This window comes from Scyliorhinus canicula, chromosome 4, assembly GCF_902713615.1.
Source record: "Scyliorhinus canicula chromosome 4, sScyCan1.1, whole genome shotgun sequence".
In the NCBI taxonomy this organism is placed as follows: Eukaryota; Metazoa; Chordata; class Chondrichthyes; order Carcharhiniformes; family Scyliorhinidae; genus Scyliorhinus; species Scyliorhinus canicula.
Genome location: NC_052149.1, coordinates 33,394,894 through 33,412,248, shown reverse-complemented (window position 1 = coordinate 33,412,248; position 17,355 = coordinate 33,394,894). Strand labels below are relative to the sequence as shown.

General features: G+C 40.5%; 1 protein-coding gene across 24 annotated transcripts in view; it reads right to left on the bottom strand.

Moving 5' to 3' along the window:
• LOC119964463 (receptor-type tyrosine-protein phosphatase F-like) overlaps positions 1-17,355 on the bottom strand; it is a 529,423-nt gene that overhangs the window by 134,475 nt on the left and 377,593 nt on the right. For all 24 annotated transcript variants that reach the window (XM_038793980.1, XM_038793995.1, XM_038793985.1 and 21 more), the window contains 4 exons: positions 16,937-17,190; positions 13,205-13,295; positions 11,791-11,997; positions 3,125-3,276 (listed from right to left, as the gene is read on the bottom strand). In XM_038793980.1, the coding sequence (XP_038649908.1) occupies positions 3,125-3,276; positions 11,791-11,997; positions 13,205-13,295; positions 16,937-17,190 (704 nt within the window). The remainder of the gene's footprint in view (positions 1-3,124; positions 3,277-11,790; positions 11,998-13,204; positions 13,296-16,936; positions 17,191-17,355) is intronic.

Below are 17,355 nucleotides of genomic sequence, written 5' to 3'. Positions count from 1 at the left end.
AAATTTAGAGTACTTAATTCTTTTTTTCCCAACTAAGGGGCAATTTAACGTGGCCAATCCATCTCCTCTGCACATCTTTGGGTTTTGGGGGTGAGACCCAGGCTCCATTCTGTTTTTTATTCCAGTTATTGGCCTTCTCAAGTCTGAGAATAAAGCAATTGGTTCATAACCTTGGTGTCACATTTGACTATGAGATGGAATTCTGGCCAGATATTCTCACCACCTCTTACACCATCTATTTTCACTTGTGACATCATCCAACTTAGCTCCTGTTTCAAGTAATCTGCTGCTGAAACCCTCATTCAGCCTTTTGTTAGCTTTCGATACACTCCTGGCTGGTTTCCCACATTCTACTTTCCACTTACCCCACATCAAGTCGTGCTCACCTAGCTCCCCTGTGCTCGTTGATTTACATTGGCTCTGGGTCAAGAAATGCCTTGGTTTTAAAATTCATATTCTTGTCTCAAATTTCTCCACGGCCTCACCCATCCTTATCTTTCCAGTCCCACATCCCTCTGGGATATCCGCACTCCTTTAGTTCTAGTCTCTTAAGCATCCACAATTTAAATTGGTCCACCATTGGTTGTTGTGCCTTCAGCGGCCTAGTCCCTAAGCTCCCACACCTCTTTGCCTCTCTACCTCGCTTTCCTCCTTTTTAAGATATTTATTAATCTTTTTAAAAGCTTTTGGTTGTCTGAGCAAATATCTGCTTGTGGGGCTTGGTGTCATATTTTGCTTAATAGTGTTCCTGTAAAGTGTTTCTGGACGTTTTGTTAAGTTAGAGGCATTATACAAAAATATGTTAGTGTGGTCATTGTTGATAACTAGGTACAGTACATTCCAGAAACTGGTTACACTTAACAGAATCATTGGTTGGCAAGCTTTGTGGGTCAAAGATGATCGAAGGGGGATTATGTTTGGAGATTAGCAAGTTTAGGGTCAAAAAATTATTTTATCCTCCCAGCTGATAGATAGCGAAGAGTCAAAGAGTTAAAATATAAAATTATTTGCAGCACGTTTTTTTTATTCATGCAATATGTGCATTGCTGGCAAGCCAGTATTTATTGCTTATCACTAATTGCTAGAGAATCCACCGACTTGAACTGCTACAATTCGTGTGATGTGGGTACTCGCACGATATTGTGAGGTGCAGAGTTATAGGATTTTGACCCAACAATGATGAAGGGATGGCGATATAGTTCCAAGTCAGGATGTATTACTTGGAGGGAAACATGTCCCCATGTGCTTGCTAACCTTGCTTGTCTTTCTAGGTGGTATAGGTCATGCATTTGGGAGGTGCTGCTGAAGATGCTGTGCTGAATCATAGGTAGTGCACATTGCAGCGACAATGCGCCAATGGTGAAGGGGGTGAAGTTTTAATAATAATAATCTTTATTAGTGTCACAGTAGGTTTACATTAACACTGCAATTAAGTTACTGTGAAAATCCACAAGTCATCAGACTCCGGCGCCTGTTCGGGTACACTGAAGGAGAATTTAGAATGTCCAATTCACCTAACAAGCACACCTTTCGGGACTTGTGGGAGGAAACCGGAGCACCCGGAGAAAACCCATGCAGACACAGGGAGAACGTGCAGACTCCAAACAGGCAGTGACCCAAGTCGGGAATCGAACCAGGGTCCCTGGGATTGTGAAGCAACAGTGTTAACCACTGTGCGACCGTGCTGTCCTTGAGGTTGTGGATGCGGTGTCAGTCTAGTGAGCTACTTTATCTCGGCTCGTGTCAAGCTCCTTGAGTATTGCTTGAGCTGCACTCATGAGGTAACTGGAAAGTATTTCATTATATTCCTGATTGCATTTAGTGGATAGGCTTTGGGGAGTCAAGAGGCTTGTCATTTGCCACAGAATACCTAAACTCTGATCTGCTCTTGTAGCTTAGTATTCATATAGCTAATCCAATTAAGTTTCAAGTCAATGGTGATCCCCAAGGTCTAAATGCTAGGGGTTTTGTTGATGATAATTCAATCGAACGTCAAGGAGAAGTGATTCGACTCTCTCTTGTCAGAGATGGTCATTGCCTGGCACTTGAGCGGTACTTGCCAATTATCAGCTGAAGCAGGTCCTGCTGCATGCAGGCATGGGTTCCTTCATTATCTGAGGAGAAATGAACACCCACTTTTGACATTATGATGGAAGGAAGATCATTGATGAAGCAGCTGAAGATGGTTGTGTCTAACACATTGCCCTGAGGAACGCCTGCAGTAATATCTTGGGGTTGAGATGAATTGCCTCCAAAAACCATAACCATCATCCTTTTTTGCTATGTTTGACTCCACCAATGTAGTTTTTTCCCTTATTCCCATTGACAACTTTTACTAAGGCTCTTCAATGCTACACTCTTTAAAATACTGTTTTTGTGGAAAGGGCAGCTATTCTCACTTCACCTCCAGCATATAGCTCTTTTGTCCATGTTTGGACAAAGGTTGCAATCAAAACTGGAGCTAAATGATCCAGGTAACTCACAAATTGAGCAATGGCGAGCAAGTTATTGATGAGTAAATGCCACTTGATAGCACTGTATGGCATGAATGCTGTTTGATACAGATCAGCCAAGCCTGAATATTCTCCAGGCTGTGCTACATGCGGGCACAAACTGCTTCATTATCTGAGAAGTTGCAAATTGTAACAGAACAGCTCTACTTCTGATCTTATGATGGTCATTAATGAAGCAGCTGAAGGTGTTTGGGCCCAGGACACTGCCCTGATGAATTCCTGTAACAATGGCCTGGAGCTGAGATGATTGCCTCCAACAAACACAGCTAACTTTCTTTGTGCTAGGTATGGCTCAAGCAAATGTGGTTTCCTCTCATTAACTTCAATTTTGTTGCGGCTTTTTGATGTCAAACTTAGTCCGAGCAGTCATTCTAACCTTCCCTGTGGCATTCAGCTCCTTAACCCATGATTGCATCAAGGCTGCAAATGAGATCTGGTATTGAATGGTTTTAGCAGAACCCAAATTGAAAGCAGCTTTCTTTTACTTTACAGTTTGGATTAACATTTGAGATTACTGTACCGTTTGAAAGATTACACTGTAAAGGTAAATTGTTTTGGCATTGATTTTTAAGACATTTTCCTATTTTCGCGCAACTTTGTGATCATCTCACCTTTTGAACAGAAGAATAGCAATGACAATGATGATAATTAATACCACAGCAAGTACTGGTCCCATCACCCATAGCATCTCAGGATCATCCTGTGCAGACGGTGTGGGTACCTCCACCAGGATTGTATCAGAGTAAGGACTAGCAGCATACATCTGCACAGAAAAAGAACACATAAGAAATATTACTAATACTTACTACATTAAATCAACTGACTTGGGTCACTATTTTTGTCTATTTATTATGGGTTTAATACTTAAATAATATGAAAGAGTCAATTCCCCACATCAGTAAATATTAAACTATTAATTTATGAAGCTTTTCTAGCTAAGTATTTTTCTAAATTTGTCCTTTTCCCAAAGGCAGGAATTAGATTATGATTCTGCAGACTGTTGAATGCACTTTGGTGTCTGAAGTCGAAATCTGTTCCTGTGAATATAACACAATAAATAGGAAGAGGTTATTTAATTGTGGGTGGTGGTGGGAGGACACACTTAACGAAGGGTCAATGGGTGAAAACCTACAATGGGAACTTTGGCAGATTTATGCCCTCAGGGCTCAGGTGCACCAAATTTATCTGTAGAGACCATGACTGCCCCAACCAAGGGAGCACATGAGGATCGTAGTGGAAATGAAAGGATACATGATGTAAAAGTGGAACAATTTGACAGAACAGGTATTAATAAGGGCACAGTATTTTTAAAAATCTGTGGCGTCCCTATAATTCCCTGATGACATGCACCATCAAAATGTTGAGGCAAAGCAAGAGAGAAAATTGAGGCTTTGATTATATTTTTTCTAATATCCTTGTATGTAGAGATTATAAGAGAGGATTGAAAGCTTGCGAAAGCTTGTGAATGTAACATCTCCGTTGAAAAAGGGAAAATAAATCAACTATTTGCTGTCAGCCTCAGGTCAGTAAGTTTCTAGAGGCCACAATATGAAATAAAATTAACAATTCACACAGCCAAACATGAGTCGATTAAATACATGCAATGTGAATTTGTAAAAGGCGAGTTGTCTCTGACAAATTTACAAAGCTTTTTAAGGGAATAACCAGTGTATTGATGAAGGAAATGAAGTGGGTGCTCAATAAATTTTCCAAGTAGAAGTCTTGTTTATCAAGTTAAGACATGTGAATCACAACAAGTTAGTATGCAGGTACAAGCAAATGGAATGTTGTCTTTTATTGAAAGTGGAATTGACTAAAAGTAGAGACGAAGTGTTGCTACAGCTCAACAGGGCATTAGTGAGAAAGCAGCTGGAGTGCTGTGCACTGCTTTGGTCTCCTTAAGATATAATTGCATTAAAAGCAGTTCAAAGAAGGTTCACTTGACTAATTCCTGGGACAAAAGGATTATCTAATTGGGCCTATACCCATTGGAGTTTAGAAGAATGAGAGATGACCTTATTGAAACCTTATTGACAGGGGGATGCTAAGATGGTGTCTCCCCTTGTTGGGGAGTCAAGAACTAGGGCACACAGTTTAAACGCTAGGGATCTCCCATTTAAGAGAGAGAATAGGAAATTTCTCAGAGGGTCATTTGACTTCGGAATTTTTTCCCCCAGACAACAGTGGAGGCAGCTTCATAACAGTATATTCCGAGCGGCACGGTGGTGCAATGGTTAGCACTGCTGCTTCACGGCGTTGAGTATCCGGGTTCGATCCCGGTCCTGGGTCACTGTCTGTGTGGAGTTTACACATTCTCCCCGTGACTGCATGGGCCTCGTCCCAACACAAAGGGTAGGCAATTGGCCATGCTAAATTGCCCCTTAACTGGAGTAAAAACTAATTGGGTACTCTAAAATTAAAAAGAGTATATTCAGAGCTGAGCTAGATTTTTGATAGACAATGGGTTATGCAATGGGGCAGAATGGGATGCAGGTCGAAAGTGAAGTTGAGATCAGCATCAGATCAGTCATGGTGAGACCAAAATGGGTGAGCAGGCATGAGGGCCTGAATGATCTACTCTTGCACCTAGAAGAATAGAACCATAGAATTCCTACAGTACAGAAGGAGTCCATTCGGCCCACCGAGTTTGCACCGGCTCTCTGAAAAACACCCTACGTAGGCCCACTCCCCTGCCCCATCCCTGCAACCCCACCTAACCCGCACACCCCTGGACACTAAGGGGCAATTTAGCATGGCCAACCCATCTAACCTTCACAATCTTTGGACTGAGAGAGGCAACCAGAGCACCCGGAGGAAACCCACATAGACAAGGAATAATAATAATCTTTATTAGTGTCACAAGTAGACTTACATTAATACAGCGCCTGTTCGGATACACTGAGGGAGATTTCAGAATTTCCAAATCACCTAACAGCACAGGGACAAAGTGCACCTCCACAAGCCATCACCCAAGGCCAGAATTGAACCCAGGTCGCTGGCGCTGTGAGGCAGCAGTGCTAACCATTGTGCCACCATGCCTGCTTCTTGTAGATGTGATATTAAAAGGAGAGTGGCAGCATTATTAAAAAGTTTATTTTTTAAAAAAATCGACAGGGACTAGTAGTTAATAATGGAATCTAGGGGCATAAACAGTTACCAACCATCTCAGGTGTTAGCTTTACAGCCATTGTTTTTCCCTGTCTGCGGATATGTGCCTGTGCGAATGAGTTTGCATAAATGTGTTTGCAGGCATGTGTTTGCCCGCAAACACACACACAAATAATCTGGACTTGGATAAAATGGTACTATGAAGTCTCAGGAGGCCGAGTCGTTGAGTAAACGGTGCTTTAATCACAATCACCCACGCACAAGTCCCAGTCAGAAACGGCTTTTATACAGCTCATATTCCGCACGTCCCACTGGGAGATCAGTTAGGGTATCCCTGTGCGGGTTATTACAGGTATAATATCAAAATCTGCTGACAATGCAAAGTGACAGAGGATGGTTAACTTTGAAGAGGATTGTAAGTGACCTCAGGAGTACAGATGGCAGTAGGTTGCATCAGGTGAAAATTAATGCGGAGGAATGTAAATTGGTGCATTTTGGGGGAAGAAATAGAAATAAAATGATAAAGCTTTAAAAGGAGTAGACAGACTGGGAAGTTCCATCTCAAAAAGTGGGTGCTGATAAAGCTATAAAAGGAAATCATTATATGCTTCATAAAGAGGGGTATTGAGTACAAAAAACAAAGAGATCTCGTCTAGACTATGCAAATCATAGTTAGGCCAGGTTTGGAAGCTTTCCTTTAAGTCAATAATAACAGGGATGAGTTATGAAAAAGGTCGAGAAAAACCTTTTCTTCCAATACATAGGTAAAGTGAGATTTGGTAGATATTCAAGTTTGTGAGGGATTTTATAAAGGTAAATGAGTAAAAATGTTATTTCCACTGGTCGGTGAATCGGTGAATAGGGAGTGTAATCTTCTTGACGGATGGCCTGAGTTATTGATAGCTCTGTGCAGTTAGGGCTCAGGAGAAGTTCTGGGGAGTCAAGATGGCAGAAGATTACGTGCTTCGTGCTTTAAAGGGTCACAGCTTAGGAGAAGCCCTGGGAGCCTTTTAAATCTTGGACTGATGAGGGCATTGGAGCTTGGTGAAATTCAAGGGTTGTGTCAGTCCAATGGAGCTAGTTAGCTATCAAGGAGCTAAAATTGCGCCAGTGAATGGAGGCTAAAATACAGATTCAAAAATCCAGTGGAATGGAGCATTGGGAAACAAGACTGAAACCCTGAGAGATGTGCAATCGTGGAGGCAGTCCTAGTTGGAGTGAAATGAAATGAAAAAATGAAAATCGCTTATTGTCACGAGTAGACTTCAATGAAGTTACTGTGAAAAGCCCCTAGTCGCCACATTCCGGCGCCTGTTCGGGGACGCTGTTACGGGAATCGGACCGTGCTGTTGGCCTGCTTGGTCTGCTTTAAAAGCCAGCGATTTAGCCCAGTGTGCTAAACAGCCCCTGTGAGTGCCTTTGAGGGAATTCAGAGGCTTGATCTTCGAAAGTGAAATGTTTGCAGTCCCTCATGAGGGAGACAGAGTTTTAATGGGATTGGATGACTTAGCGTTTGCTGACAGCTGAGAAATCCATCGGATCCTTGGCCATGTTTGCTATTTATTGCGCAGTGTGTTGTGTTCGGCCACAGTTTGCCTGTTAATTTACATGTATCTCATAATAACTTTGAATGTTAGGGTATGAGATAGATATTGTAAATTGTCACACCCTTCTGACCTTGTATAATAATGTTTATTTTTGTTTGATTATTTTTGAATCTTGTGACGTAGCTCATTGAGCGTGTGTCTTGAATCTCAAACCTTGTTTATTTTAAACAAATTGGTATTGGTCCCAAACCAGATCATACCAAAACCTGGGGGTCTGTTCAAGGATCAGAACAATCCGACTTGCAATCTATGCAAAAGCTCAGTGATTAAGCAACTTTTCTTGGGTTCCCCAAGCAAGGAATTAAGCGACCATATCAACAAGTCCTCTCTGCCAAATTACTAGTGCTTATATACATTTCAAAACCCATGGTACATTTCTCTTATTTATAAACCTCAAGCGTCTGCTAAAACCACTTTCCTTGGTATTACTTCACACTACAGAACTAATTGCCTGTGCAAGATGGTTTCCCCTGAAATATGACTGCATTAAACTGTACTTCAATGCAGGGGGAATGTTTTTTCTGTGCTGTCAGATAAATTTAGCGTCCAATTTCTCTTTGGTGCTGTGTGACCCTGTACTGAATGCATTCTGGGCTGATGAATAATGAAGAGTTTGGCCAGTCCTAATGAGCCATTACAGAAAAATAAGCTCAGAGCTGTGTGTGAAACTGTTAAGAATCTTAGTCGAAAATTAGCACCTTGATGTCTACATCAAGACATTGGTGCACGTCCTCATTTCACAGCTGCAACAAGTATGACATTTTGCATTCGTTCAGACAAATCTAAACACAAACATCCTTTTATTGCGATGGCTGTAAAATTGAATACTCAACCTCTTCTCCCACTATGCTTTACTGATATTTTCTAATAATTATTCCTCAGACTTTGCAAATTTATCACTTTGATTTTGTTTGTGGAGAATTTTTAAAAGTCTTGCCCAAGTGCAATGAAAAACTGTTTACAAAATAATTCCAAGAATTTGAACCACACACACAAAAATACATTGCCATTACAGTTCTCTAAAAAAACTACAATTGTGCTGAAACTTGTTGACAGGCCTACACTTGGATGCACCATCATCAAGTATTGCAATATGTGGAATATAATCTAATTCAACACTTTACTATTCAGAATAGTACTTAACACAAGGCAATGAAAACAAAGTGCTTTACTGCCAATGAAATAATTTTGAGGTACAGTAACTGTTGCGATATCGGAAAAGCAGCAGCCAATTTATGTGCATTAAACTCCCACAAACAACAACGTAATGATGACCAAATATTCTGTTTTTGTGATGTGATTGGAGGATAAACATTAGCCAGAACACTGGGAATAACTTCTTCTTTGAAATAGTGCCATGGGATCTTTTACATTCACCCAAACAGGCAGATGGGGCCTCAATTTAATGTCTCATCTGAAAGGTGGTATCTTCAGTAAGGACTGGCAGCCTTGATTTTTGGGTTCAAGTCCTATAGAACTTGAACCTAGAACCTAGTGACTCAAGCTGTCAGCATCACCAACTGAGCCATGGCTGCACTTATGATATGGGTGGCAATCATTTTGTGCATTAAATCATTAATTAACTTATGGAAAAAAGCTACATTTCAGAACTCAGAAAAATAGGACTTGAGAGAGGCAGTTGTGGACAATCAATCCATGCAAAGAAGTAGATGTGTGGGGGTCAAATAATCAATCATAGAGAAAGAAATAACAAGTAGCAGTATTAAAAATTTTGAATTTAATTTATGAACAGCATTATTGCAAAACAGCATTTTTGCTTTACTTTATTATTGGTGCTACAAAAAGCTGTTGGAAGTCATCACATTCAATATATAATACTTATAGAAGCACGTGGCCAGAGGCCATAATACAACCATCAAGGAGTAGTCTAGGCTTCAGAAGTTTAAAGTTAGGTATTTTATTTTCTTCTGTAACAAAACCAAATTGAAAAGGGCACAATCAAAGCACGGAAGTGGATACTTGCATTGAAGGCAGTATTGTGAAGGTTCACTAGATTGGTCACAGGGAAGAGAGGGTTCCCTTCTGAGGAAAGGCTGAGTAAGTTATATATACCGTAGTTTCCGGACTATAAGCCGCTACTTCTTTCCCACGTTTTGAACCTCGTGGCTTATACAACGACGCGGCTTATTTATGGATTTTTCCCGCTTTCACTAAACCAATGAAATTGCGTAACGAGTTAAGGTAAAACAATGTAACTTTTTAGTTTACTGTTTAGATTAAATCGAGCGCGCTCAAACATCCCATCATTCTGATTACGGTAGTCATTTTGTCACCCTCATCATGGCAAAGACACGGAGAAATGCATATGATGCAGCTTTCAAGTTGAAGGCGATCGATCTGGCTGTTGGAAAAGGAAATAGAGCTGCTGCACTAGAGCTTGGTCTTAATGAGTCGATGATAAGACGTTGGAAACAGCAGCGTGAGGAATTGACTCAGTGCAAAAAGACAACTAAAGCTTTCAGAGGGAAGAAAAGCAGATGGCCCGAACTAGAAAATGAGCTCGAAGACTGGGTCAACATGCAGAGAGCAGACGGCCGAGGTGTTTCAACTGTACAGATCCGACTGAAAGCCAAAACAATCGCCACCGCAATGAAGTTTGAGAATTTAGAGGTGGACCATCGTGGTGTCTCAGATTTATGAGACGTAAAGGCCTGTCCATCAGGGTACGGACGAGTTTGTGTCAGCAGCTCCCTCCCGACTACGAGGAAAAAATTTCAAACTTCCGCAAATTCATTGATGCAAAGATAGCGGAGCATTCCATTGGCCCGCACAATATCATAAATATGGATGAGGTTCCTCTGACATTTGACCTGCCTCTCACTCGGACTGTCAACAGGAAAGGTGAATCATCCGTCATGCTGAAAACAACTTGGCATGAAAAAACGCACTTCACCTGTGTTCTGAGTTGCACGGCATCAGGAGAAAAGCTTCCACCGATGGTGATTTTTAAACGCACGACGATACCAAAAGAAAAATTCCCTACAGGAATTGTTGTGAAAGTCAACAAGAAAGGATGGATGACGGAAAGCCTAATGCATGAATGGCATACGGAGTGCTACGGCAAGCGACCGGGAGGATTCTTTCACAGGAACAAGGCATTGCTCGTTTTGGACAGCATGAGGGCCCACATAACAGATTCTGTGAAAGAAGCCATCAAGAGGACAAACTCAATTCCAGCTGTGATTCCTGGGGGCACAACAAAGTATTTACAGCCACTCGACATCAGTTTAAATCGTGCATTTAAGGTGGCGCTTCGTGTTCAGTGGGAGGCTTGGATGACAAGTGGGGAGAAATCCTTCACTAAAACGGGCCGCATGCGAAGAGCAACTTATGGTCAAGTCTGCCAGTGGGTCCTGACAGCGTGGAGCATTGTTAAAAAATCCACTATCATCAACGGGTTTCGAAAAGCTGGATTGCTGCGTGTTGAAGAGGGCAGCATGAGCTCAGCGGGAAATTTGCCTCCGGATGAAAGTGATGAGAGCGACAATAAAAACAATCCAACATCGGATGAAGCAATTCTGAGGCTATTCAACTCTGACACCGAAGGAGATGACTTCAGTGGTTTCAGTGCACAAGAGGAGGATAGTGACTGTGATCACCTGGGTTGGTGATATCTTGATTACGATCAGTAATAAAAGACTTCTTTTTACACATGATTTATTTATTTTTAATGTTTCAAACTGATGATTCTATGTTAATCTTAAGAGCTTAATCGGATTGATTTCGCTCCACAGTGACCAATGACTTTCTTGGTAGGCTATTCTTTACCGCTAATTTTTTATTTTTGTTACAAGCCGTATTTCGTTAAAGCCTGTGTAAAGCTCATTTGTTTCAATGTACCGGTAAGCACCTGCGGCTTATATATGTGTGCGGCTTATTTATGTTCAAAATAAATTTTTTTTTTTTCAAAATCAGTGGGTGCGGCTTATAGTCAGGTGCGCTTTATAGTCCGGAAATTACGGTACCTTTGGAGTTTAGAAGAATGAGAGGTGATATCAATGAAACAATCAAGGCTCTGAAAGAGCTTGACAGGTGAGGTCTGAGATGTTATTTCCCCTGGCTGGGAATCTAGAACATGGGGCACAGTTTCAGGTTAAGAGGATGATCATTTAAGACTAAGATGAGGAACAATTTCTTCACTCAAAGGCTTATGAATATTTGGAATTCTCTATCCTGTAGGAGTATGTATGCTCCACCATTCATTATATTTAAGGCTGGGATAGACAGACGTTTGGTCTCTCAGGGAATCTAGGGATTAAGGATTGGATAGGAAAGTGGGGTTTAAATTCACAATCAGCCGATTGAATGGCGGTAGAGGCCCAATGAGTCATATGGTCTATTCCTCCTCCTATTTCATATGCTCTTACAACTTATTTAACGGTAAGGTTTCTTTTAGCAATTGTACCACTTCAATTTTTAAAAAAAAATCATATTTAACGGCACAATCTTTTCCATCTAAATTTATCTGAAGAAACATGCAGAAATTTTTATCCAAGTAAGCATGGAAATTAAAATTTGCAAAAATTCATAGGTATACTTACGGTATCCCTTTCCTCTAATGCTGCCAAAACAAAGCACAGGTAACTGTGGTTGGGAGAGAGTGGTTTGTTGTAAAACCCTCCATAGGTCTGTTCATCGCCAAGCATAAATGTGTCTGGTAACTTCTGCAGCTGAGCAGCAATATAGGGCTTTGGTCTCTCAGACTGACGCCGTTGCCTGATATGTTGATGGCTTATACCTTCAAACAGCTAAACATACACACACACAAATGCAATTTAGAAATGTCTCAAATTCTCCTGGTCACAAACAACATGGCACAGATTCACTTGTGCTTGGATGCACAATGGGAATGCACAACCTGATCATCATTGCCAAACAATCTAGACAACAAAATCCCTCATTATTCCCATTTTCAGCTATCTGGTCTTCAGATGTACCAGAGTCAAATATTTCCCTACTAAAAGAGGGTGACAAAAAGCTGGATGGTGACAATATTCTTGTATATTTCTTTTTTGTAATAAATATTTTTATTCTCCTTTTCATCATATTTACAACAACAAATAATTAAAAATAACAATTCTTGCATATTTCTTGCTTGTGTAGTCAGATACTGCTAGATACTTAAATTACCTAGCTGCGATCATGGCAAGCAGCAATACACAGTCTCGGGAGAAAAACTAAACAAATGCATTGTTTATCTATTCATTTTACTACAGTGGTTCCAAAAAATGAACTCTCTTGTCAAAGTGGACGAAGAAGATTGTGGCTCTTTATTCCATAGCATTTAATGTAAATTTACAATCTTGGTGCTGGCATGAACCAGTGATTATAATCCAGTCAGCCAATGGATCTTATACAAGCCCACACCAAATAAAATTGGCAAAGATCTTACAGAACTTTGCATGAGGGAAAAAAAAGAAATATTTTGAGAGGAATAACTTGTATAAAAATTAATTTTGTAATAAAGATCCAAAAGGAGAAATTTTCCACTTGCTAATTATTGTTGAGGACTCAAATTTTTCTCTATGAAGGATGATATACAAACACGTTAGTGAAAAAGTCTGGAAATTGCATTGTTATTTAACAGATCTCAGCATTGCTGGATGCTTTCTCTCCCATACAGATCAGTGGATAAACCCTTTGTACATACAGTTTGACAAAAGAACACAAATGTTAAGCTATGTACTGCTGTGATTTTGAAATCATTTTCCTAATTTAACTGTGATAGTTGGCCCCTGCATTTAAATAATAAGTTGTCATCCAAATATTAATGCTGGAGGAGCGGTAGAATGAGGAAATATTAAAATGAGACTACATATCATTTACAAATGTCCTGCATATATTTGCCAATTCTCATTGTAAATGTAAATGGTCATGCAATTAACTCATACTAAATGACAGAACATCACAATTGTATAAAATACAAGTTATATGGTCTTGTTTACAAAGCCTTACATCATCAAGGTCCATCTCCTCGGGATTCTGCAATTTGTCTGCAACACCACGTGCAGTCCTATCAATTGGTACCACAACAATGAAATACCACCTAAAAGAGAGGTTACATAGATACGATGATAAAGATGGACAATGGTCACAATTTAGAAACATATAGTAACCAATTTAAACCCCCAACACCTGATCGGAACGATACAAGTGGGGGAAAGGGTGCAGAGGTCCAGTAATGTTCCAGGTATGGTCCTGAACGAGATTTCACAGGTCTGAATTCAGGCATGGGACGACCATACATCCCAATGGAGGTGTCTAATCAGAATGGCAATGCCACATGCAAGCAATTTAAACTGGGTAGTCTTTTTCAATTTACAATGCTGCTTGCAAATATTTCTTGGATCTACCCATTTCAATGGCATATTGACAGGGCCTGTGTAACAATGTTTAATAACAAAAAGTGGCATCACATACAAAAGCTGCGACGTAACTTCAAATTACAACATTCAATTTGGAGATAGACTTGCAAACTAGAATATTTAAGTATTAACCTATTAGAACATAGAACAGTACAGCACAGAACAGGCCCTTCGGCCCTCAATGTTGTGCCGAGCAATGATCACCCTACTCAAACCCACATATCCACCCTATACCCGTAACCCAACAACCCCCCCTTAACCTTACTTTTTTTAGGACACTACGGGCAATTTAGCATGGCCAATCCACCTAACCCGCACATCTTTGGACTGTGGGAGGAAACTGGAGCACCCGGAAGAAACCCACGCACACACGGGGAGGACGTGCAGACTCCGCACAGACAGTGACCCAGCCGGGAATCGAACCTGGGACCCTGGAGCTGTGAAGCATTTATGCTAACCACCATGCTACCGTGCTGCCCCTTATATTATAATCTATTAAACATTACAGTACACATTTTAATAGGAATAGGCACATGTATTTCCATAGCTACAATGATGTTGCATCACAAAAGGGTAAGGCAACTATGAAATAGCTCACACTGTAGTCCTCGACCGGTCCCTGGCTTAATCAGGCTTTTGTATTAGGCTGGCAAAAACAGCATTTTTGTGTACAAATATTTACATTTTAATACAATTGCACTATAAACACAAAACTAAATCAATTTAGGTGATGGAAGCAGAACAATACATTTGTAAAAGGTAGCCAACTGATAACACTCTTTGAAAGAGCAGAAAAGCCAGGGGAGAAGAGAATAATAGAATGTTTACAGCACTGAAAGAAGCCACTTGGCTCATCATGCCTGTGCCAGCTGAAAAATGAGCAATCAACTTAATCCGACTTTCCTGCATTTGGTCCATAGCCCTGCAGGTTACAGTACTTAAGTGCATATATCCAAGCACCTTTTGAATGATTTGAGGGTTTCTGTCTCTACTCCCCTTTCAGGCAGTGAGTTTCAGATCCCTCACAACCCTCTGGTTGAAAAGAAAATCCTCCCTTCCCCCATTTTAAATCTATGCCCCCGAGTCACTGACCGCTCCGCTAAAGTAAATAGGCCCTTCTGATCCCCCTAATCCAGGCCCCTTACAGTTTTGTGCATCTCAACCAAATCTCCTCTCAGTCTTCTCTGTTCGAAGGAGGACAACTGCAGCTTATCCAATCTTTCCTCATAGCTGCAATTTCCTTTCCCTAATGCAATGAGCACACAATACTCGTGTGGCCTAATAATGTTTCATACAGTTTAAGCATAACCTCCCTACTCATATTCTGTGTCATGGCTAATAAATTAAAGTTTTGTTTATGCCTTCTTAACCACCTTATCAACCTGTCCCGCTATGTTCAGGAATCTGTGGACATTCAATCGAAGGTCCCTCACTTCCTCGTCACCTCTCAGTATCCTCCTATTTATTGTGTACTAGTTTGCCTTGTTTGAACTCTCCAACTGCATCACCTCACACTTATCTGGGTTAAGTTCCATTTGCCACTTTTCTGTCCACCTGATCAGTTAATTGATATCTTCCTGCAGTTTACAGCAATCCTCTTCACTATCTACCAATTTGGGTCGACTGCAAACATCTTGATCAGTCCCCCTGCATTTACGTCCAAATCATTAATATATATCACAAAAAGCAGGGGACCTGACACTCAGCCCTGCAGGACTCCACTGGAAACAACCGCTGTCCCATTCCTTGTTTCCTGTCGCAAAGTCAAATTTGTATCGAACTTACTGCATTTCTCTGGATCCCGTGGGCTTTTATTTTTTTAACCAGTCTGTCACGTGGGACCTTATCAAAAGTCTTGCTAAAATCTATGCAGACTATATCAACTGTACTACCCTTCTTAATCCTCCGCGTTACTTCCTCAAAAAACTCAATCAAATTAGTCAAGCACAACCTTCCCTTAACAAATCCACGCTGACTATCCTTGATTATTCCATACCTTTCTAAGTAACAGTTTATCCTGTCCTTCAGAATGGATTCCAATAATTTATCTGCTAACAAGGTCAGACTGACTGGCCTCTAATTATTTGGTCTATCCCTCGCTCTGTCCTTTGCTAGAGGAAGTGGGAGACCTTGGAGTGGATGACCACAGATCCCTGAAGGTAGAAGGTTAAAAAGACATGTGTAATTATTTCATTTATTAGCCAAAGCATACAATATAAGAGCAGGGAGGTTATCCTGGAAATATAAAATATTAGTTAAGCAACAACTGGAGTACAACGTTAGCAGACGTCCAATCCTCCGACACCTCACCTGCATATAGTGGGGATTGGGAAATAATGGTCAGACACTTCACAATTTACTCCCGAGCTTCTTTAAGCAGCCTGGGTGCATTTCATCCATTCACAAAAAAACTGATCTCAAAAGGCTGCTATCAAATATTATATGAACTTCAAAATATTGTGTCTGCTTTTTTTTCTAAAAGGCTGCTAAACTCTATACATTCTTTCAGATAAGGTTAGTAATAGGATTATGGTACGTTATGTAGGAAAATACATGAGGGATTTCCCTACATATTTCCCTATAGAAATTAATGTAATTCTCATTGTTTACTACCAAATATATCAAACTTGAGATGCTGTACCTGGAATTAAGAGCTAACTTGTTATGTTCTATTTTACATTTATATCTTAGTGACTTTAGTTTTGCCTTTATTTAAAAAAAATAAATTTAGAGTACCCAATTATTTTTTTTCCAATTGAGGGATAATTTAGCGTGGCCAAACCCACTCCGACACAGGGAGAATGTGCAAACTCCACACGGACAGTGACCCAGGGCCGGGATTCGAACCCGGGTCCTCAGCACCGTAGACTGCAGTGCTAACCATTACACCACATTCCGCCCCGAGTTTTGTCTTAATAAGGCTTTCTGGAATAAGAGATGTAACAAAATCCCATTATGCTTTTTAAGTTTTACAAGAAATAAAGTCCTCCAATTTAAAATGCTTAAACCTAGACCTCAGTTCAGTCCAGATGGTGCAATGTTTTAACAATCATGTGATATTTGGTTTGAAGTAGAATAATGGATATGGACTGATTAGGAATGTTTAAATTCGGTATCATCCCTTCCTACCCCGATACAGACAACAGGATACGTAAAGCTTATAAATAAAGACATCATCATTACAGTGTAATATTACTAACATCATACTTGTTTCAAAGAGACTTTTTGCATGGTTTAGAAAAGAATAGTCCTTGAGAAATGGGTTAGCATGTTAATAAGATTTGCAAATCCAGTGAAGTCCATAAATAAAGTTTCAGCTTACTTGACATCGGATGTGGTCTGGACCTTGGGCAAGTTGATCGGTAATTTACCATCCTGGATATTCTTGCTGACAACAATTGGTTTTGTGCTCAGCAAGTTGGGAGCAGTGCGGATCGATACCACTTGCTGTAGCCCGCCAGCACTATTCCCACGGTTTGTTAATACAAAGGAGTATTCAGTATTAGGCTGAAGGTTTGTAATAAGTTTTCGCATTGATTGTCCATCTACCTCTACGCTTTGGCCATTATATAATATCTGAGAAAGAAATAAGGAGACATAATAAATTGATACCAAAGGTCATATTTCACTTTATTTGTTTGCTTTTGATCAAAGCGGGTGATCAACATCAAGTGCACAATATACGGTGCCAAGGACTCAGGTTTGATCCTGGCCCCAGACAACTGTCCGTGTGGAGTTTGC